Genomic DNA, 20581 nt, shown 5'->3' on the forward strand with positions numbered 1-20581 from the left:
ATCGTGTCAGGAGGATGTCCTGAGGTGGATCATCAGCGGTCAGGGTCGGTTTGGGGGGTTCTTTGGAGGAATACCTGTCCAGGTGTGGCCTGAATCAAAGCAGTGGTGAAAGTTTAGATGGGAGGGGGGGGTCGTCCCACCTCCCCCTGTTTTTAAAGCGGCCATGTTTAGAAAAAAGCCTCCTCTGCTGCTGTTGTAGAGTGTCGCCATGGCAACAGCAGCACATTTTTGTCTGGTGATTGGGAAGGATCTTTCTTCTTGCTGACAACTACAAACCTAGTCAGGTTAGAGAACAGGCCCTCCCCTACCCCCACCATGAATATGTACGCACGTTGACCTCTGACCTTTGAGGGAGGGCCGCATGAGGGTTATGACAGCAGCGCCTCGTTCAAGGCTGCGTGGAAAACAGCTGATGATCACGTAGCGTTTGTTGGAGCAGGTCGCCATCAATGAAACGTCATGATGCTTGACATGTTTCCATGGCAACATCGCCGTCCTTACAGGACAAACGTCCTGAGGAGTCGGTGCTTGGAGATGCAGACGTCAGCGTGATGACGGTTTAGGTCGTTTGCTGAATCCGGTCTGTTTGTTCTGAAGCTCAGAAGAGACGGTGGAACCAAACCCTCACAGGTCGACCTCTGGTGGGTCCCAGGTTCAGACGGGGGGTCACACCCTCATCTCCAGCGGCTGTGGCGGCGGCGCGGCGGAGGCAGCGGTTGCTCTGGTTCTTCTGCGCACACACAAAAACATAAACGACTTTTGTCTTTTCTTCGCAGAATTCCATCCGGCACAACCTGTCCCTCCACAGCCGTTTTGTCAAAGTCCAGAACGAAGGAACTGGGAAAAGCTCCTGGTGGGTGGTCAACCCTGAAGGTGGGAAAGGCGGGAAGGCCCCCCGCAGGCGGGCTGTTTCCATGGACAACAGCAAGTACATGAAGGGGGCTCGGGGGCGCGCCACCAAAAAGAAGGCGTCGCTGCAGGCGGCCCAGGACGGCAGCTCCGAGAGCTCGTCCAGCCTCTCTAAGTGGACCGGCAGCCCAAGCAGCGACGAGCTGGACGCCTGGACGGACTTCCGTTCCCGGACCAACTCCAACGCCAGCACGCTCAGCGGCCGCCTGTCTCCCATCCTCGCCAACCTGGAGCTGGACGAGGTTCCCGACGACGACTCCCCCCTCTCCCCCATGCTGTACTCCAGCCCCAGCAGCATGTCCCCGTCCACCGGCCCCACGGGACTCTCGGACCTGGCCGGAACCATGAACCTGAACGACGGGCTGTCGGACAACCTGATGGACGACCTCTTGGACAACATCAGCCTGACGGCGTCCCAGCAGCCTCCTCCTGGAGAGGAAGACCCCGGCGCCAGCGCTCAGGGGGGGTCTGTGTTTACATTCAGCTGCCCCGGTGGTGGTTTAGGAAGTCCATCTGGGACCTACGGGTCCAGCCCTCTGTTCAGCCCCCCCTCCCTGACAGGCCTGCGGCCGTCCCCCATGCAAACCATCCAGGAGAACAAGCAGACCACCTTCACCTCCCCCTTCAGCGACCACCAAAGCCTGCTGGACTCCCCCAGCCACAACGTCCTGCTCACCCAGTCCGACCCCCTGATGTCGCAGGCGAGCGCCGCCATGGCCCTGCAGAACTCCCGCCGCAACTTGTTCCGCAAAGACGCCCTGCTGGTGACTCACGGTGGTTCGGCCCAGAGCGTGGCGCTTTGGCAAGCCGGCTCGTCAGCCTGCGACGGCGACGGCGGCCGCGTGGACGCCAAGCAGCTCAAGTCTCCCAGCAAGCTGGCCGGCCCCGACCTGGACCTGGACGTGTTTGACGGCAGCCTGGAGTGCGACATGGACGTCATCGTACGCAACGAGCTGATGGAGGCCGACTGCCTGGACCTCAGCTTCGACGCCCGGCTGGGCCCCACCCACAACAGGAATTCTGGGAGCTCCAAGCAGAGCTGGGTGCCAAGCTGAGCCCCGAGGGCGTAAGGGACAGATGGGGGGGGGGGTTTAAATTAGGCTCGGTGTTGGGCGTCGCGCCCCAGAGGGACGAGAGTTTGTCCGAATGAGTCAGGGCGAAGTTTCCTTCCCTTCCTTTAGGCGGCGCTCTCCACGCAGCGAGGGTCTCGCCGGCCGGGACGTTTGTGAAAAGCTTGGACTCCAACTCAGGGAATATCACAGAGCGATGGTCGTCAGGGGGGGGGGCTTTGACAGCTCAACCAACTTCCTTTGCCAAACCAGCCGGTCGATCCTGGCCGCCTGTTTACAGAACCGCCGCCATCTTGCGGGGACGCTGGACCCGTCTCTCCTCTGTCCGGGCAGATCCGGTAACGTGTGACGTCCCCGCTGGTTCCAGACGCGTCACCGTGGCCCATGCTCGCTGACCTGTGGGAGGAGTTATGAAGGTGGCAGGGCTGTGGGGGCGCCACGGTGGCGATCTCTGCCGGTCCAGCCGTTTAAACTGACTCTTGCCAAAATGTCTGCGGGGGGGAGCAGGCAGTGTAGAGAGTTAGACACAGCCGTGGTTTTAGGTTTACATTTTCTAACGGAAGCAGAAACGCCGTCATGTATTTATTGAGATTGATCTGCATCAATGTGGAGGGTTAAAAGTGACCAAATACCGAGCAGACATCCACCCACCAAAACGCCAACAACCGACCAATCCAGATCACTTCAAAATGAGCGTAGAGTAAAACTTTGTTTCAATAAAGAGTTTTATTACTTCAACCTAAGTTATAAAACAAAAATGTCAACTTTGATAAGACTGAACCTCTTTAAAACCCAACTGTTGTAAATGTCAGTAAAAAACAATTTGATTTATTCAAATGTTCTTGTAGAAAAACACAAACTTTTGTTTATTTACAGAAGGGTTTAAGTTTGGGTTTTTATTGCACTTTTAATTCCTAAAACATGATTACATCGATCACTTTGTGGTTTGGTTTTGTCATGTCATGAAACTTATTTAGCCACTTTTCCCGCCACATGTCAGACGATGATGTCATCCTGTGGTGAGCTGAACAGACTGCAGGTCGTCCGTGCTTCCGCGAAGGTTTTCCCAAGAGGAAAACTTCCAGTTGTTTGTGTTTTCAGATGTGGTGCGTGTAAATAAAGCTGGAACAGCCTCACGGGTGCAGGTGTCTCTGTCTGCAGGTGTCTCTGTCTGCAGGTGTCCCTGTTTGCAGGTGTCTCTGTCTGCAGGTGTCTCTGTCTGAAGGTGTCTCTGTCTGCAGGTGTCCCTGTCTGCAGGTGTCTCTGTCTGCAGGTGTCCCTGTCTGCAGGTGTCCCTGTTTGCAGGTGTCTCTGTTTGCAGGTGTCTCTGTCTGCAGGTGTCTCTGTCTGCAGGTGTCCCTGTTTGCAGGTGTCTCTGTCTGAAGGTGTCTCTGTCTGCAGGTGTCCCTGTCTGCAGGTGTCCCTGTCTGAAGGTGTCCCTGTCTGCAGGTGTCTCTGTCTGCAGGTGTCCCTGTCTGCAGGTGTCTCTGTCTGCAGGTGTCCCTGTCTGCAGGTGTCTCTGTCTGCAGGTGTCCCTGTCTGCAGGTGTCCCTGTTTGCAGGTGTCTCTGTCTGCAGGTGTCTCTGCTTGCAGGTGTCTGAGTCTGCAGGTGTCTCTGTCTGCAGGTGTCTCTGCTTGCAGGTGTCTCTGTCTGCAGGTGTCTCTGCTTGCAGGTGTCTCTGCTTGCAGGTGTCTCTGTCTGCAGGTGCAGCCAGCCGCCTATGGCGGGTTTGCGGCTGCACCTGGAGGTGTTTCTGCCTGCAGGCGTCTCTGCCTGCAGGTGTCTTTGCTTGCAGGCGTCTCTGCCTGCAGGTGTCTCTGTCTGCAGGTGTCTTTGCTTGCAGGTGTCTCTGTCTGCAGGTGCAGCCAGCCGCCTATGGCGGGTTTGCGGCTGCACCTGCGTGTCACCGCCTCTCGGCCAGAGTCTGTATCCAGGAGGAAGCTCAGGGGGATGGAGCAGAGCACCAGAGCCCCCTTCCGCCCGGACACAGCCCGAGTGCAGGCGGAGCCCTGGGCTGTTGCCATGGATACAGCCCAGCCAATTAGCTGGAGGCAGAGTTTGAGCAGTTCCGGAGGGGGGGAGAGGTCCCATAAATCTGGATCCGAAAATCTCAGTTCAGATGATTTATTTTTATTTTATTTTTTACAAATGTGATGAACTGAGAATTCTGCAGAATTTATCACTAAAATGGTTTCAACTTTTCAAAGTAAAAGTTTCTTCAGGTTGGAGCTTGCAGCTTTAACTACTAAATCACTCAGCTGCTGAGGTCGGAGGTCGGCCTCATCCACCAGAACCTCCACCCTCAGCTTTTAATCTGAAAATCTAAACTGGATGCTGGATCTGAACCTCACAATCCCCTATCATCATGCTCCCACCACCAGGCTTCCCAAAGATCACAGACCTGAAGAGAAAAAACTTTATTTCCAAAAGGTTCTCCAGTTTGTTTCTGTTTTCAGAAGGGGGGGGGCGCTTCAGCTCAGATTCTGATCCAAAATCATCCAAAGAACCTCAGCGTTTACCTGGGGTGGGGGCGATTCATGACATGAACTCAGGAGCCCGGAAGCTTCTGCAGAGGCGTGGTCTCAGGAGGGGGCGTGTCCTGGGGGAGCCCGCTGGCGTACAGGTAGGACACGGTTCCAGCCTGGATCTGGAAGCTCTGCCCCTGGATGTGGTGGCTGCAGAGCTGCTGGCCGGTCTGGCTGATGGAGATGGGCTGGCCGCTCTGGCTGCTGACGTGAATGGCCCGGCTCGGTGGCCTGCTCACCTGTCCAGGTGCGGTGCCGTGGGAGGGCGGGGTGTCGTGGTGGGCCTGCAGCTGCTCCACCGCCTCCTTGCTAAGCGTGATGATGTGCATCTGCTCAGGGTGGGGGTCCAGCATGCTGACTGCGTGAATCGGAGGAGTCACGGCATCGGTCTGAGCAAGCAGCGTGAACTTGGAGTGGGTGGGGTGAGCTGCGCCCCCGTCAGCAGCCAGGAGGCTGATCTCCTGCTGACCTGCAGCAAAGCTAAGGTTCTGGTCCGTCACCAGCAGCTGGATCTCCGGCTCTGAGCCGAGGGGGGGCTGCAGCAGTAAGGCGCCGCGCGGCTCCTCCTGCGCGTCCGCGGCGCCACCCTCCCTGCTGTGCGTTTTGGCATGCGTCTTCAGGTTGTCAAGGCGGGTGAAGGACAGGCTGCAGACGGAGCAGGTGAAGGCTTTCTTCCCTGAGTGGGTGGCGGCGTGGCGCCGCCTGGCGCTCGGGTCCGAGAAGGTCTTCCCGCAGACGCCGCAGTCAAAGGGCTTCTCCCCTCTGCAGCCACAGAAAAATGGTGCATTTTTACAATGCATATGGAAGTCTGCAAACATCCATTTGAAAAGATCTGTGAGGGGGTGGAGGGGGAGGCCCCGCCCTCCTCCTGGACTCACCTGTGGATCCGGATGTGTGTCTGCAGCGTGCTCTTGGCGGTGAAGCACTTTCCACAGATCTCACAGGTGAACGGCTTCTCTCCTGTGGACGCAAGGCTGTTCTTAGACGTCCAGACCGAGCCCCCCGCCCCCGGTGGGAGGGGCCTTAACCGAGCCCCGCCCCTTACCTGTGTGAGTCCTCAGATGCTTCTTCAGCTGGGCCGTGTCCATGAACCTGCGCTGACACTCGGCACACTCTGGTAAGGATTTACCTGGGGGGGGGGGGGGGGCTCTGAGCTGCAGGTTTCTTTGTGGGGGGGGGGGCTGTGTGCAGGTGTCCTCACCTGTGTGGGTTCTGTAGTGGTTCTTTAGCTGCCTCTTCTGAGTGAAGCTCTTCTCACATTTGTCACAGGTGAAGGTCTTCTCTGTGGACACAGAACAAAGAGTTGATCCAAAGTTCTGATCCTGTTAGGATCAGCTGGGGTTCTGTGGGGGGGGGTCCATCAGCGATCAGATGCAGCTGCCACTGACTGGGTGGGTTCTTGGGGTCGGTGGGGGCAGACCTTGGTGCAGGCTCATGTGCTCCTGCAGCGAGTGCTTGGAGGACAGCGACTTGGAGCAGACGGCGCAGACGAAGGGCCGCTCCCCGCTGTGGACGCGCTGGTGGGCCTGCAGCGTGTGCTTCTGGGTGAAGCTCTTCCCGCAGGCGGAGCAGTGGAAGGGCTTCTCTCCTGGGGGGCAGAGAAGGCGGGCGTCCCATGACTCAACTTCAGTCGGGGGGGGGGTAACTGACTCCTGCTGGGGGGTCCTACCTGTGTGAGTCCTCCTGTGAACCTGCAGGAACAGGTGGTGTTTGAAGACTTTCCCGCAGTCCCTGCATCGCGCCTCTGAGGGGGGGTGTCTCTTCCTGCCCCCCCTCCGTCCCGCCTCCTCTTCCTCCTCCCCCCCGGCACGGTCGCTGCTGACCTTGTAGCCTCTGAACTTGGCCGGGGGCCGCACTTTGCGCTCGCTGTGGCGCCTCTGCGTGGCCGCGTCATCAGTGGGCGGGGCTTCGCCCTCCTCCCTCCGGGGCCGTCCTCGTTTGCGCCGCAGCAGCTTGGTTGCCCCCCCGCCGTCACGGCTCGGCTCGGTGAGCGCTCGCACCAGCTCCCCCAGCTCCACGCGCCGCGCCGCGCTCAGCAACGGCGCGGCGGCGCGCTCCTCCACGCGCACCTGTGCGCCGTAGATGAAGTCGAGCGCGGCCGCGAAGGCGTCCGCCGTCATGCCGTCCAGGCGGAGGGTGGAGGGGTGGAGCTGCTCCCCCGCCGTGAACATGACGGAGAAGAAGTCGCTGCTGGCCGCGAGCAGCGCTTTGTGCGCCTTGAAGCGCACGTCCTCCACCACCAGCGTGACGTCACACAGCTGCTCCTCGCGGCGGAGCTCATCAAACCTGCGGAGCACGCGCTGCTCGTGCGAGCGCGCGGCCACCAGCGGCGAGGCTGGTCCTTTCCGAGACATCTATGCCCCCCCCCACGAGCAGCTGAGCCGGGAGCCCCTGCAGGAGGAGGAGGATGAAGAGGAGATTCAGGTTGGTTTCATTTCATCCAATGAAGAATTTCAATTTTCGTAAAAGATCCTGACAGAAAGTCTAAAAAAAAGCATTTTGTCTTTAGAAACCCGTTTTTTATTGGACAGTGTTGATATAGATATGACTGCTTGTAACAGTACCTATTTAGTGACCAGAAGGCGGCGCTGTTCTACCAGACATGTGAGTAATCAGAACCTGCCCATATAAGGAGGATGTTCACTTCCTTCCTCCTCTGTCTGTTTTGCTCGGCCTGTTGAGAAAAACGTGTCTGTCCGTCTGATTGGGTCAGAATTGTCCCGCTGCAGGTGGACAAACGGCATCAGCCTACCTGCAGGTTATGGTTCCAGAGACCCAGACGACGGACACATGCACAGCGGAAATGAGCTGGAAGTAGCAGCTAGCTTAGCTATGGACACAAAATGGCGAACAGAACCAAGATTAAATGTCCCACATTGGACGGGAGAGCAGAGGGGCATGAACCCTGAACGTTTCAGTGTAGGACTGAAGCAGACGGTCCTGAACGATCCGGCCGGACCTCCGTCAGCGGATGAACAAGCACCAGGGGCCTCATTTCTAAAGGTTGCGTACGCACAAAAGAAGGCGTACGCCACTCTCTACGCAATAGTTGAGATTTATAAAAAGCAAACTTGAGGGGAAAATGTGCGGTCCTCCACGCTCTGACCCAGGCGTACGCACAAAAACGGGTGAAAGGAGAAACGGCGACACCGTCGGCAGATGGAAGAAACACGTGAAAGTGAAAATGACAATACTGCCTCTCAGAAATAACATGAAGACTTCACAAAGCAAGTCTGACAATTAACAGCTACACAAACACCCGTTTGATCGATCAGCAGTGAAACAAACAAAAAAGATCAAACAAAAATTACAACAGAAATTCAAATGAACACATATTTGCAAAAAGAAAAGTGAAATATGTTCTGCAAATTGGCATGTTGTGCAATTCATCCTCATAAATAATATAGTTAACAGAACGAAATAATGTACAGAACTGATATTCTCGTCAGTGTGTCCGTCTGGAGGAGCAGATATAGTCAAAGTCAGCTTTATTGTCAAATATGCTGCATCCGTAAGACATACAGCACAGATGAAATTGCTTTCCTCCCACCCCACAGTGCAAGCAGCATGTACAATAATAAATAAACGACTTACGACTTAAAATACATTCTTTTAAAAACAATAAATCCTTGAAACCCAAAAAGATAAAGCCAAAAAACACTTAAGGTAGGGGAGAGAGGAGCCGCTGCGTGTGCACGCGCCGCCAGATGCGTGCGAATCAGACAGACGGACGGATGCATTAATTGTCCACTGGGGAAAGTTGTTTTCATATTAAAACATTTCTTCATAAGCTATGGAATTATGGTATTCATGCATATGCCTTTAGTTTGTTTTATTTTTGATAAAACAATGTATGGCGTATGTCTCAACCATTCATAAAGCAACAAGAAATTACATTTGCTGATCAATTTCCCATTTCCACGTCGATTATTACCGACATCTGTAGCTTGTCAGATGTAATTAAATGGATGGAAATAAAATGCCCCATCACAATGCGTAATGACGCACAATGGCTGATCTTGTGCTCTTGGAAGATGTGGCAAATGGAAGAATTCGGAGAGAACGCATCTTTAGACAGCAAGAAGACTTGCTGGCAAACGAGGACGAGTGTCTTATGAGCCGGTTCCGACTTCTTCGAGCCGTCCCTTTGGACCTCTGCGGGCTTTTGGGGGGGTGTCACCCGGTGCATCTGGCGCGTCGTGTCCCCCTGCGCCTCAGTCACCACTCCCCTTAAGGGATTCCCCAATTATTGCCGCCAGTCTCTCAAGAGGGGTCAGCTCCGGTGTCCCCCCCCCCCCCCCGTGGCAGACACACTCTGGCGATGCAGCGCCAGACGCTTTTTTGCCGCGACTTTGATGTCCGACCATTTCTTTTTTACTTCGGCCACGGTCCGAGGTTGTTAGGCTACAGCATTTTCACGTGTCTTTTTGGCTTTAGTAATGCCCACACTGTGCCCTCCAAACAACACTTTTCTCCTCTTTTCCACCTCGCCAACGATAAATTCTACTTCACAGTGAGTGAAGTTACGTTTTTTTCATTTCCTCTCTGTGTTGCCATGGTTTCGCAATCAATGAATATTCATTTGTGGGCGTTTCACGGACTATTTATGGGCAACTATGGGCGTGTCATGAAGCCGCAAAAGCTGCGCTGCATTTAGAATCGGTTGTGATTTATTAAGGGAAAGATGCGTAGGATGTGCGTGCGCACGGTTTTATAAATCTGAATATTTCTGTGCGTGCGCACGTCCTATGTTTCATCCGTACGCCACTTCTGACGCAAATCCTACGCAAAGCTTTATAAATGAGGCCCCAGATGACTAGCTTAACGCTGATGCATACTGGCCGCTGGCGCCATTATTGAACAATACCAGCTTGGGCCTGATATTCAGAGACACTAAAGACGAGGGCCGAGAGTCTCGGAGTGTTAAGACTGTTACGGAGTAGATCATCAGGGCGGAGCAAACCATTACAGCGCTCATGAGTGCGGGTGAAGCTCCGAGCGACGGATGGATGACGGCGATGATTATGAGGGGACTACCCGAAAAAAACAGGGCATTATGCACAGCTCTGCAGACATGAAGCTGGGAGAGTTCAAAGCCAAATTCAGGAACTCTGAAGATATAGACCCCAGAGATGACCAGACGGTAGAGAGAGTGCTGACAGCCCGAGCGGCCTCAAAGAAAAAGAGCGGACCCCCAACGGACCTGGTGTGTTGGAGATGTGGAGACAAAGGACAGAAAAAAGACGACTGCTCAAAGAAAGCTGCTGTATTCCCCACAGACGGAGCCTGCAGAAAGAAAGAACGTGGACGGGTTAAAGCTCAAGACGACTGCTGCGACAGCAGAAGCCATGAAGCGCATTGCAGACGGGTCGACACCAGGGGAGCCGCAAAAAAGGCAGACTTCACGTTTAAGACAGAGACGAAAGACGCCAGCGGAGCAGATCCAGGTAAAAGGACGAGTCGTCCCACTTTATCAACGACAGGAGCCGGTCAAGAGCTTCAACAGCACCTCCAAGCCAGAGAGACACAGCATGGAGCTGGCAGACGGAGGGCGTACTTCTGGGTTGGCACAAGGCAGAGGGGATGCACAGGTACGTCTCCTCAACAGTAAAGGGCGCCGATGACGTTGAAGAACGCCGTCTACATCCCCTCATGAAGTGTGACACTGCTAATGGTGCCAAGGGACACTTTGATGAGGGTGAAAATGTTCTTGAGGTGCCTGATGGCACCAGATTTACCAATGTGATGTGAAAATAATGTTCTAATGTTCAAACCTGGCACGAAATCATGGGTCACTGCATCTACGAAGACATACTGCGATTGCAGGAGGTAACAGTAGGCATGCACATTAAAGCTGCAAAACGTAAGCCAGACAAAGATTGTGGTGTATGCATAGAGGGAAAGTTCACCCAAACGAGAACCAGAAATCCACCTGACAAAGTTAAGACACCACTTGAGCTGGTGAACACAGATCTAGTCGATCCAGGAAGCAATGAATCAATAGATGGTTTCAAGCACATGCAGTCTTTTACAGACGTGTATACAGGACTGTGTTTGTTTACGTCTTAAAAGCAAAGAGGTAACAAATTAAGCCACTGAGAAGTTTCTGGCTGATGTAGCACCTTCTGGTACTGAAAAATGCATTCGGTCAAACAATGGGACTGAGTTGAGATGCCCTGCCCTTATTCCCCACACCACAAGGGGGTAGCAGAGAGGGAAAGGCGCACCCTTTCTGAGATGGCCCGGTGTATGCTTATCAACAGTCATCTACCCATGAGCCTTTGGCACTACGCCATCCAGGAGGCAGCTTACACCAGGAATTGATGCTTTAATAAGCACACGGGTACTACCCCCTGTACAGCTTTGACAGCAAAAAGGTCATTTGGCTAAGATGCACCAGTTTTGATCGGTGTGTTATGCCTACCAACAAGATAGAGGTCAACTAGACTCTAGGTGTGAGAGGGCTCTTCCTGGGTCACGATACAGGCAGTCCCACTTTTCTAGTCTACTATCCCAGTAAAGGGAAGTACGAAAGCACAGATTGGTGAAATGTATCCCAAAGACAACCTGTGAGAGCGGGACTCAGACTCAGGAGCTACATCTGGACTCCTGATCGCTGCTCACTGGTATAGACCACTGCTACCGAACAGTTTGCAGGGCTCCAGACTGCCACCAAATGGTAAACTGAATTTTACATCCAGTCGCACATGTGCTACCAGTAAATTTGCCTCCCCCACCCTCCGTATTTTTTATACATTAAACGTGGAAGGGGCACGTCAATGATCAATGAAATGACCAATGAGACACGAGCGCACACGCACGCAAACACACACACTCGCACACATACTCATGAGACGCGAGCACACACTCGCGTCTCATTGAGTGATGCCTAAGGGCGCCCAATGGGTGTGAGGAGAATAGGGAAAGCCACTGTAAGTGGCTAAAATGCATGGAGGGGGAGGGGCCTAGAGATAATCGACCACGCGTAAACATCTGTGGGAAGGAAACGGAGACAAATATCATCACAACCTGATATGTGCGTCTGAGCTATGAGTAAGTGAACTATTGATTCGTTCTTCAGACCTGCGGCTAGTTTACCAGTACCAGAGTCTACAGTCTCACCATCGGATGATGATTTTATCACGATTATGACAGGTGACCTGTCATAATCGTGATAAAATAGAAAAGGGTAAATTAATTAAATATTTTTTTCCACTGATCTGTGTTAAATATAACGTTTTCCACAGTTTCTGAGGTTAAAATCGCAGAATTTGAGTGTTGGGCGATCACAGACGGAGCTGAAACTCCGGGTGAGGCTCGGTAGCGCTGTGCCTCATGTCTGTCGGCGGGGCTCAACGTTACAGAGACGTGCGGTGGAAGCACTGCTATAGACCTGCAGAAACGGCTTTCCAGCAGGGGGCAGACGTGAGCTGACAGCTGCTTTGTAGCTACACTGGTGCCGTAGAAAAAGACCAAGAACGATTTTCTGCACTGAGAGGACAACTCATATAAAGGAAAATAAGGAAGACTTTTCCAACAGATCATAGAGGTTTTTCAAACCTCAAACAGTTAGGCCAAACACGTTTTTCAATGTTTGTTTTTTTTAAATAACATTGGAGTAAGTGGGTAAAAATGTAAGTAAAAATTTTAATTACATGAATTTGACATGATTTTACTAAAATCATTTATATTATTTTGAAAAAATACCAGGAATAGTTACTGATGGTCAAATGTGAGCTGAACACATCTGTATTCTTTCATTTGTTTACAGTACATATGAATAATTTATACACAGGAAGAGTGTTCTTTCCATGTCAATAAAAGAAATAATCTCTGTAGGACAAATATGATCTTGTGTGTATTTTATAAGCTGTTAACTGCCGTTGAATGAATGGTGAAATATTTAGTTCTTTCATTGTCAATCTCCACTCCAGAGGAGTCGTTGCCTCACCAGCCATCAACCTCATCGCACGTCACTGTGATGCAGAGTCAGACGTTGGTGTGCTTTCTCCGGCGTGTGTCCGGCCGCTGAAGTTGGCTTACGATTCACAGCTTCTGATTGGCGAGGGCACTAAAGGAAAATTCTGCTGCATTTTTCACATTAAGATCCTGGAATCCAGGTTTGATCAGTCCAGGTCCAGCGGTTTGTGAACAGGACCCGGTTTTAGGTGATCTTAATGTGTAAATATGTGGGAATCAGTGTTTATTTTGTTCTGGACACCACTGGAAACACAAATTCATATGATGGTTTCTCAGATCGCAGCAGCATTTCCGCCTTCAGCGATCGTCGGGAGCTTCGTGCTCCGCTGTGCGAAGGCAGCTGGCGGTCTGAAGAACAAAGCTTGTCCGCGGTGCGTCAGGAGGAGGACCGCAGAAGGCGGACATGAAGCTACTTAGTCCTGAGAAGCTGTGGAAACTCATCAGAAGTTCACAACCATCACAAAACCCTCGTCTCTGCCGCTAACACAGTCTGCTCCTGGTGTGTCTGTGTCTCTTAGCAGCATTTTCATTTTAATTATGACACATAATAAACGGTTTTTAAGTATAAAATGAAAAAGCATTTTGAAGTATTGCCTTTTTAATTTTAATTTTGAGTCATTTGATGCAGCTTCATTTTGAAAATTAAAAAGCATTTCTGTTAATCCATTTTAATTGTCAAATTAGACATTTCTAAATGAATTATGCTACACATTTACCAGAGAACGTCTTGAAAATGAAATGTCAAATACCATTTTCATTTTAAATTTAGTGACAGAGTGACAGAATAAGCTGTGTTGAGGAAGGAAATGAAAAAGCATTTTGGTGGATTGCCTTTTCGTTTTATTTTTGAGTCAAAAAATGCAGCTTCATTTTGAAAATGAAAAAGCATTTCTGGTTTTGACTTTGCTTTTTATTTATGCTACAGAATCGCTTCCATAGAATTTTAGCTTTCTCATACTTCAAAATTAACCTTTAACCAGCCAAAAATGTACTTATAATAAGAAGTTTTTAGTAGTTAAATCTAGTAGTAATTGTAATTGTTGAACCAATATTTGTACTTTTTGAGCTTTTCACGACGTTTAAGCACGGTTTACGGCTTTAGTGGAGAACTCGATGGTTAGTCGCAACGCTAATCGTTCAGAGCAGACAAAGCCGCCGTTGTGCGTTTAGAAATTTGTGAAGACAAAGCCGCGAAAAACTCATGTTGAAAAGTTTAAACACGTCAATAGTATTCGGGCATCACGGCGGAAGCTTGTGAGATTAGCACAGTCCGTTTTAGTGAGCTTTAAGGACCTTACCTTCGAGAGCGCTCACGGCCACACAGGAACGCACTATCGCGGGATGTGAAGCCTCAGCGAGATCTTCGGAACGCTGATCTAAAAATGCTCTGGAAGCTCCGGATTGTGTCGTCAGGACCAAAATGGCTGCTTATAGATCAACGTTAACGTAAACCGCTTTAACCGTATGAGTTCAGCATACTTCTTCGCGGTGTTCGCTTAAAAAGCTGTGTTGTTGAGATGAAATTGTTTTTAATCCGATTTTTACAACTCCGATTCCATAGTAATAAGCTAATTAAAAGTCAAAGTTATATAAATGGCCGTCGTCACATGACACGATTTTAGGGAGCGTCTACAAACAGCAACACGTCACCACAAACGTAAAATACCATTTTCCTGCTGCCATGAAAGTGATGTTATTTTTCCTAACACCAATGAATTCTTCCCAAAGTTTCTCTTCATTACCTTTTTTGAAAAATATACTTCAATTTTTTATAAATTAAAATACGGAAATGTTATTTATGTGCTCCATATTTCAAAATAAAACAAGTGCAGGGTCTGCGGCTGTAGATGAAACTGGACCGTAGATCAGCCGATGGAGGAAACGTTCTGTGTTTCTAGGAGAGTTAAAAAAGGACAGGTTCTTCTCAGCAGTGTTCCGTCTCTCAGGTCTATGAGGAGAACCGGAGAACACATCTTTGAATATTGTAATGTTTTTTGTGTTTTTATTGAACATTTGGCAAAACTTTTCACCACAAATGATCAAGTTGAGTGACCTAAAGATCCTGCATGGATAAGAATTCTGCATTTTTGGTGTTTCATCACCACGTTCCCTCACACGGATGATCTCTACAACCTTCTTTAGTCGGGATGTTTTTGTGACATTAAACATTTCATCTACAATGATGATGTTCTGGAGATCAAATCCGCCTTCAGGAGCTGCTGAGGAGATCTGTGATCTGGATCATCCTGGTGACGGATAAAACCAGGGAGGATAAAAGGATTCAGTTTCATTTTCTGTCCATCAAAGTTCAGATGTTTGGACACGCTTAGAGACGACCCGTGTGACGATGAAGACGACGAAGACCGTTCTCAGAGAGACGCACTTTCAATGTGCGCAGTCCGGCTAAAGACATTCTGCATCCATCTATCAGAATCAGAAAAACTTTATTGATCCCACACGTGGGAAATTTGTTCGTTACCATAACAACTGACAGGGAAAGAAAGACTAAGAATAATATAAAATAATAACAAAAAACAAGAACAAGGAAAATGTGGTATAATTTAAAAAGCTATTTACAAAACAGTGCAGGTAAAGAGATGTGCAAAATAAAGAAAAAGAGGGGGAAAAAAAGCAAAGGTTATCTTTTGCATTGTGTGTTGTTGTACAGGGTTATTGCATTGGGTATGAATGACTATTGGTACCGGGCGGTTTTGGAGCGGAGCTGTCTGAGCCTCCTGGAGAAGGAGCTCCGCTGTTTGTCCAGAACAGGGTGGAGAGGATGCTCTGGGTTGTCCATGATTGAAAGGAGTCTGTTCAGGGACCTCCTCTCCATCACTGCTTCAAAGGTTTCCTGTTTGCAGCCAATGACAGAACCCGCCTTCCTGATCAGCTGTTCAGTCTGTTGGTGTCACTGACTGCAGGTGCTGGCCCCCACAGACTGGTAGAAGATCCCCAGCATCTTGCTGCACACATTGAAAGACCTCAGCTTCCTCAGGAAGTAGAGTCTGCTGCAGGCCTTCTTGGACACAGCAGAGCTGTGGTTCCTCCAGCTCAGTCTGCTGTTTATAGTCACACATCCATCCATGATATAACTCATGTCTGTTGGACCACAGAGAAAGTGTAGCACTTTCCCCTCGCTCCCTAAACTCTGGCTGACCTTTAGTCTTTTTTCTGTTGGAAGCGTTTTCGTAACGCCAACTTTCTTTCTTCTCTGACCTTCACCTCAAAGGTTTTAATCAGGAAACGGAGGAAGTGCTTCAGGTTTGTTTTAGCTGCTTTTAGTTTTTACTGTTCAACCGTTTTTTCTGGTTTCAACATAAATGCAAAGATGAAGAAGCTCTGACTGCCCCCCCCCACAGTCACAGCACCGCAGCCTCTGTGGAGCTGCTCATGGAATCTGGAAAACTGGGAATGTTGTCTGTGAGGAGGTGAAATGTGAGCTGCTGGGAAAACAGCCCTGAAGGTGGTTTCATTCAGGGGGGGGTCTTCAGGATAGGTTTGTCTGTTGCAGTCACAGTAGATGCAACCTTTGACCCCAGGAGTTATGATGTCATAAAGTGAAACAACTGTTCCACTTAAAGGCTTTGTCTGACCCCCCACCCCCACTCTCTCTGTTGCAGATGAAGACGGTCAGGGTTGCTGTGGTGGGGGCCGGGGTGGTGGGGGTCTCCACGGCGGTCTGCATCGCAGAGGCGCTCCCCCTCTGCTCCGTCACCCTGATAGCTGACAGGTTCAGCCCGGACACCACCAGCGACGGCGCCGCAGGGATCCTGTTCGCCGCAGAGTTTCCAGGTGAGGCGAGGGGAAGGGGCTGCATCGTGCGGGCGGCGCGTTCTGACCACGGTGTCTTCATCAGACGTTCCCATAGCAACGCAGAGACGCTGGTTCAGGAGCAGCTTCCGGCACCTGCTGGCCATCGCTCAGTCTGAGGAGGCTCCTGAGGCCGGGGTCACCCTGAGCTCCGGGTAACGGAGGAGGAGGAGCAGGAGGAAGAGGAGCAAGAGGAGGAGGAGAATGAGGAAGAGGAGGAGCAGGAGGAGGAAGAGGAGGAGGAGCAGCAGGAGGAGCAGGAGGAGGAAGAGAAGCAGGAGGAAGAGGAGCAGCAGGAGGAGGAGGAGCAGGAGGAAGAGGAGCAGCAGGAGGAGCAGGGGGAAGAGGAGAAGCAGGAGGAAGAGGAGCAGCAGGAGGAGGAGGAGCAGGAGGAAGAGGAGGAGCAGGAGGAAGAGGAGCAGGGGGAAGAGGAGGAGCAGGAGGAAGAGGAGCAGCAGGAGGAGGAGGAGCAGGAAGAAGAAGAGGAGAAGGAGGAAGAGGAGGAGGAGCAGGAGGAAGATGAGGGGCAGGAGGAAGAGGGGCAGGAGGAATATGAGAAGGAAGAGGAGCAGGAGGAGGAGGAGGAGCAGGATGAAGAGGAGCAGGAGGAGGAGGAAGATGAGCAGGAGGAAGAGCAGGAGGAGGAAGAGGAGGGGCAGGCGGAGGAGGAAGAGGAGCTGGAGGAGGAGGAAAAGGAAGAGGAGCAGGAGGAGGAAGAAAAGGAAGAGGAGCGGCAGGAGTAAGAGAAGCAGGAGGAGGAGCAGGAGGAGGAGGAGCAAAAGGAGGAGGAGGAAGAGGAGCAGGAGGTGGAAGAGGAGGAGGAGCAGGAGGAGGACCAGGGGGAAGAGCACGAGGAGGAAGAGGAGGAGCAAGAGGAGGAGGAGGAAGAAGAGCAGGAGGAGGAAGAGGGGGAGCAAGAGGAGCAGGAAGAGGAGCAACAGGAGGAGGAGCAGGAAGAGGAGGAGCAAAAGGAGGAGGAGGAAGAGGAGCAAGAGGAACAGGAGGAGGAAGAGGGGGAGGAGGAGGAGAAGGAAGAGCAGGAGGAGGAAGAGGAGGAGCAGGAAGAGGAAGAGGAGCAAGAGGAGGAGCAGGAGAAAGTGGAGCAGGAAGAAGAAGAGGAGCAGGAGGAGGAGCGGGAGGAAGATGAGCAGGATGAGGAGCAGGAGGAGGAAGAGGAGCAGGAGGAAGAGGAGGAACAGGAGGAGGAAGATGAGAAGGAGGAGGAGCAGAAGGAGGAAGAGGAGCAGGAAGAGGAGCAGGAGGAAGAGGAGGAACAGGAGGAGGAAGAGGAGCAGGAGGAGGAGCAGGATGAAGAGGAGCAGGAGGAGGAGCAGGAGGAGGAGGAAGATGAGAGGGGGAGGAGCAGAAGGAGGAAGAGGAGGGGCAGGAGGAGGAAGAAAAGGAAGAGGAGCAGGAGGATGGAGAGGAGAGTGAGGAGGAGGAAAAGGAAGAGGAGCAGGAGGAAGATGAGCAGGAGGAGGAAGTGGAACAGGAGGAGGATGAAGAGGAGGAGCAGGAGGAAGAGGAAGAGGAGCAGGAGAAGGAGGAAGAGGAGCAGGAGGAGGAGCAGGAGGAGGAGGAAGAGGAGCAGGAAGAAAAGGAAGAGGAGCGGCAGGAGTAAGAGAAGCAGGAGGAGGAGCAGGAGGAGGAGGAGGAAGAAGAGCAGGAGGAGGAAGAGGGGGAGCAAGAGGAGCAGGAAGAGGAGCAACAGGAGGAGGAGCAGGAAGAGGAAGAGGAGGAGCAAAAGGAGGAGGAGGAAGAGGAGCAAGAGGAACAGGAGGAGGAAGAGGGGGAGGAGGAGGAGAAGGAAGAGCAGGAGGAGGAAGAGGAGGAGCAGGAAGAGGAAGAGGAGCAAGAGGAGGAGCAGGAGAAAGTGGAGCAGGAAGAAGAAGAGGAGCAGGAGGAGGAGCGGGAGGAAGATGAGCAGGATGAGGAGCAGGAGGAGGAAGAGGAGCAGGAGGAAGAGGAGGAACAGGAGGAGGAAGATGAGAAGAAGGAGGAGGAGCAGAAGGAGGAAGAGGAGCAGGAAGAGGAGCAGGAGGAAGAGGAGCAGGAGCAGGATGAAGAGGAGCAGGAGGAGGAGCAGGAGGAGGAGGAAGATGAGAGGGGGAGGAGCAGAAGGAGGAAGAGGAGGGGCAGGAGGAGGAAGAAAAGGAAGAGGAGCAGGAGGAGGAAGAGGAGAGTGAGGAGGAGGAAAAGGAAGAGGAGCAGGAGGAAGATGAGCAGGAGGAGGAAGAGGAACAGGAGGAGGATGAAGAGGAGGAGCAGGAGGAAGAGGAGCAGGAGAAGGAGGAAGAGGAGCAGGAGGAGGAGCAGGAGGAGGAGGAAGAGGAGCAGGAGGAGGAGGAAGAGGAGGAGCAGGAGGAAGAAGAAGAGGAGCAAGAGGAGGAAGAGGAGGAAGAGCAGGAGGAGAAGGAGGAGACGCTAACTTGACCACAAAATAAACTCAGCATAAAAAAACATTTTAGTTTATGTTGAAAAAATCTTTTTTTGTTAGTTAATATCAGATTCCTTCAGTGAGGATGCACCTCGACATCATAGCAGCATCGCTTCCAGAAACAACGTAAAGGAAGATAGCATTTAAAAAAAAGAACTTCTTTAGGGCGGAGCTTAAACAGGTCACATGTCATTATGTTTCTAGAAACTACAAATCGAGGAATTGTATTAAAATCATATACTTTTCAAAAATTATAGAAATCTGAATGATTGACATCAAAGCTTTTTTGTCTATTTTTTTATTTTAAATATTTTGGTTCATTTTAGAACAAATTCTTTGTTCCCATCGCTGGGAATCAAACCTTAATCTGAATAATTTTCCACTTTCTAGATGTTATAAGTGACTTTCTTACAGAATCAAGTACTTTCTACATTTGTTATCAGTTTCTAATCAATTCTGTAAATTAACTTAACATTTTAGTGGCTGAGGTCACTGTTACTTTGTTCTGGGTTTTGATCATTCTATGAGCAGCAGGAATATTTCCTCTTTGGCGATGTCAAACTCTTTCAGATGATGTAATCATTTGCCCGTGACCTTTTCTCTGCAGGTGGCAGATTTTTAAGGAGCTTCCGGAAACGCCGAAGCCCTTCTGGTGGGATTTGGTGATCGGTTTCCGGGCGATGACCAGCGGCGAGCTGCGGCGCTTCCCGGGTCACGCGTGCGGTCAGTTCTTCACCACCCTGAAGTGCGAGTGCCGCTCTTACCTGCCGTGGCTGCAGAGGAGGTTTGACCTTCGCCGTCTGACTGATGTCCCCGCCGTCGACGGCGCCTCACCCGCTGTGCTCCTGCAGGTTCCGAGGAGCTGGAGGGCGGGTGGAGCGGAGGCGGGTGGGCAGCCTGCAGGAGCTCGGCGGCGACTTCGACCTGCTGGTGAACTGCTCGGGTCTGGGCTCCAGGGCGCTGCTGGGCGACATGCAGGTGGAGCCGGTCAGAGGCCAGGTCCTGCAGGTGGAGGCTCCGTGGCTGCAGCACTTCATCCGGGACGGAGACGGGAAGACCTACATCTACCCGGGGGTCCGCAGCGTCACCATAGGCGGAACCCGGCAGGCGGGGGACTGGAGGCTGGGGGAGGACCAGACCGACACTGAAGGCATCGTGGAGCGCTGCAGGAGGCTGGAGCCGTCGCTGAGCAGAGCCAAGGTTCTGGGCTGTTGGGTCGGCCTGAGGCCCGGCAGGAGGAACCCGAGGGTGGAGAAGGAGCTGCTGCAGCTGGGGGGCCGCCGGGTCCCTGTGGTCCATAACTACGGCCACGGAGGCTGGGGGGTGACCCTGGCCTGGGGCACAGCCGTGGACGCTGTGGAGCTGGTCCGGCAGAGCCTTCAGGAGACGCCTCCTCGGTCCAAACTGTGAGGTTCTGCTGCAGAACCAGAACTTCAAAAAGAACCCCCCCCCCACCAGTATGTGGGAAAGGTTGTGTAGCTATGAAACATGACGAAAACATGCCTGCTGCTGATGCATGCTGGGAATAAAACAGTCCACAGAGAGACGCTGTTTTAGTTAGATGATTTCTGAATAAAATTTATTAATTTAACAGAAAAACAGGATTTCTTTCAAAAACTGAAGCTTTAGAAATAAACGTTTCCAAGTCTTCCTATATTTAAGTTTAATGAATAAAAACATTTTATTATATTTTAGTTGTAATGCCCCCCCCTCCTCTGATTAACGAGTGTCCCTGAATGCATCATCGGCTCCTCCTCAGGGACCTCCTTCAGCTTCTTCCCCTCATCTTTAGTCTGGATTCTTCCAGAGAATAGATCTCCATGGTAACCGAGATGCTTTGAAGCCAAAG

The 20581-nt window shown here is 51.6% G+C and overlaps 4 protein-coding genes across 9 annotated transcripts in view; 2 read left to right on the forward strand and 2 right to left on the reverse strand.

Annotated features, from left to right (window-relative positions):
- Positions 1 to 3112, forward strand: part of LOC101162185 (lactation elevated protein 1 homolog B-like) — a 30210-nt gene extending 27098 nt beyond the window's left edge. Inside the window, exon 13 of the mRNA XM_023951285.1 lies at positions 777 to 3112. Coding sequence (XP_023807053.1) covers positions 777 to 1964 — 1188 coding nt within the window. The 3' untranslated portion in view covers positions 1965 to 3112. The remainder of the gene's footprint in view (positions 1 to 776) is intronic.
- LOC105357341 (serine/arginine repetitive matrix protein 2-like) lies at positions 2687 to 4021 on the reverse strand. The gene is made up of 2 exons (XM_011492262.3): positions 3877 to 4021; positions 2687 to 3721 (listed from the first exon to the last, which is right to left on the reverse strand). Exons 1-2 carry the CDS (start codon positions 4002 to 4004, stop codon positions 2989 to 2991), a joined length of 861 nt encoding a protein of 286 aa, XP_011490564.1. The 5' UTR covers positions 4005 to 4021; the 3' UTR covers positions 2687 to 2988.
- A 361-nt stretch (positions 4022 to 4382) lies between these two features.
- On the reverse strand, positions 4383 to 6676 carry LOC111946868 (zinc finger and BTB domain-containing protein 24-like). The gene is made up of 7 exons (XM_023951931.1): positions 6481 to 6676; positions 6175 to 6382; positions 5894 to 6093; positions 5707 to 5787; positions 5551 to 5634; positions 5384 to 5465; positions 4383 to 5267 (listed from the first exon to the last, which is right to left on the reverse strand). Exons 1-7 carry the CDS (start codon positions 6674 to 6676, stop codon positions 4529 to 4531), a joined length of 1590 nt encoding a protein of 529 aa, XP_023807699.1. The 3' UTR covers positions 4383 to 4528.
- ddo (D-aspartate oxidase) lies at positions 6668 to 20421 on the forward strand. 6 transcript variants are annotated; one of them, XM_023951291.1, is made up of 6 exons: positions 6668 to 6929; positions 9785 to 10096; positions 16106 to 16277; positions 16342 to 16450; positions 19340 to 19516; positions 19584 to 20421. In XM_023951291.1, the coding sequence occupies exons 1-6, from the start codon at positions 6675 to 6677 to the stop codon at positions 20140 to 20142; spliced, it is 1584 nt and encodes a 527-aa protein (XP_023807059.1). In that variant the 5' UTR covers positions 6668 to 6674; the 3' UTR covers positions 20143 to 20421. The 6 variants fall into 6 exon arrangements, with proteins under 6 accessions (XP_023807059.1, XP_023807058.1, XP_023807055.1 ...); XM_023951287.1 differs by lacking the exons at positions 6668 to 6929; positions 9785 to 10096 and adding exons at positions 15449 to 15746; positions 15845 to 15948; XM_023951289.1 differs by lacking the exons at positions 6668 to 6929; positions 9785 to 10096 and adding exons at positions 15449 to 15746; positions 15845 to 15920.
- Positions 20422 to 20581: the final 160 nt, after the last annotated feature.

Source organism: Oryzias latipes, chromosome 22 (genome assembly GCF_002234675.1).
Source record: "Oryzias latipes chromosome 22, ASM223467v1".
Taxonomy (NCBI): Eukaryota; Metazoa; Chordata; class Actinopteri; order Beloniformes; family Adrianichthyidae; genus Oryzias; species Oryzias latipes.

Bases quoted from the DNA above. Each gene is read 5' to 3' on its own strand.
- LOC105357341 (XM_011492262.3), bottom strand. From the start codon at position 4,004: ATGGCAACAGCCCAGGGCTCCGCCTGCACTCGGGCTGTGTCCGGGCGG. The intron at 3,722-3,876 runs GTGCAGCCGCAA...AAACACCTCCAG, and splicing joins CGAGAGGCGGTGACACGCAG to GTGCAGCCGCAAACCCGCCA.
- ddo (XM_023951291.1), top strand. From the start codon at position 6,675: ATGACGGAGAAGAAGTCGCTGCTGGCCGCGAGCAGCGCTTTGTGCGCC. The intron at 16,278-16,341 runs GTGAGGCGAGGG...TGTCTTCATCAG, and splicing joins GTTCGCCGCAGAGTTTCCAG to ACGTTCCCATAGCAACGCAG. The intron at 16,451-19,339 runs GTAACGGAGGAG...TTTTCTCTGCAG, and splicing joins GGGGTCACCCTGAGCTCCGG to GTGGCAGATTTTTAAGGAGC.
- LOC111946868 (XM_023951931.1), bottom strand. From the start codon at position 6,676: ATGTTCACGGCGGGGGAGCAGCTCCACCCCTCCACCCTCCGCCTGGAC. The intron at 5,466-5,550 runs GTAAGGGGCGGG...TTGCGTCCACAG, and splicing joins GCATCTGAGGACTCACACAG to GAGAGAAGCCGTTCACCTGT. The intron at 5,268-5,383 runs GTGAGTCCAGGA...CTGTGGCTGCAG, and splicing joins ACACACATCCGGATCCACAG to AGGGGAGAAGCCCTTTGACT.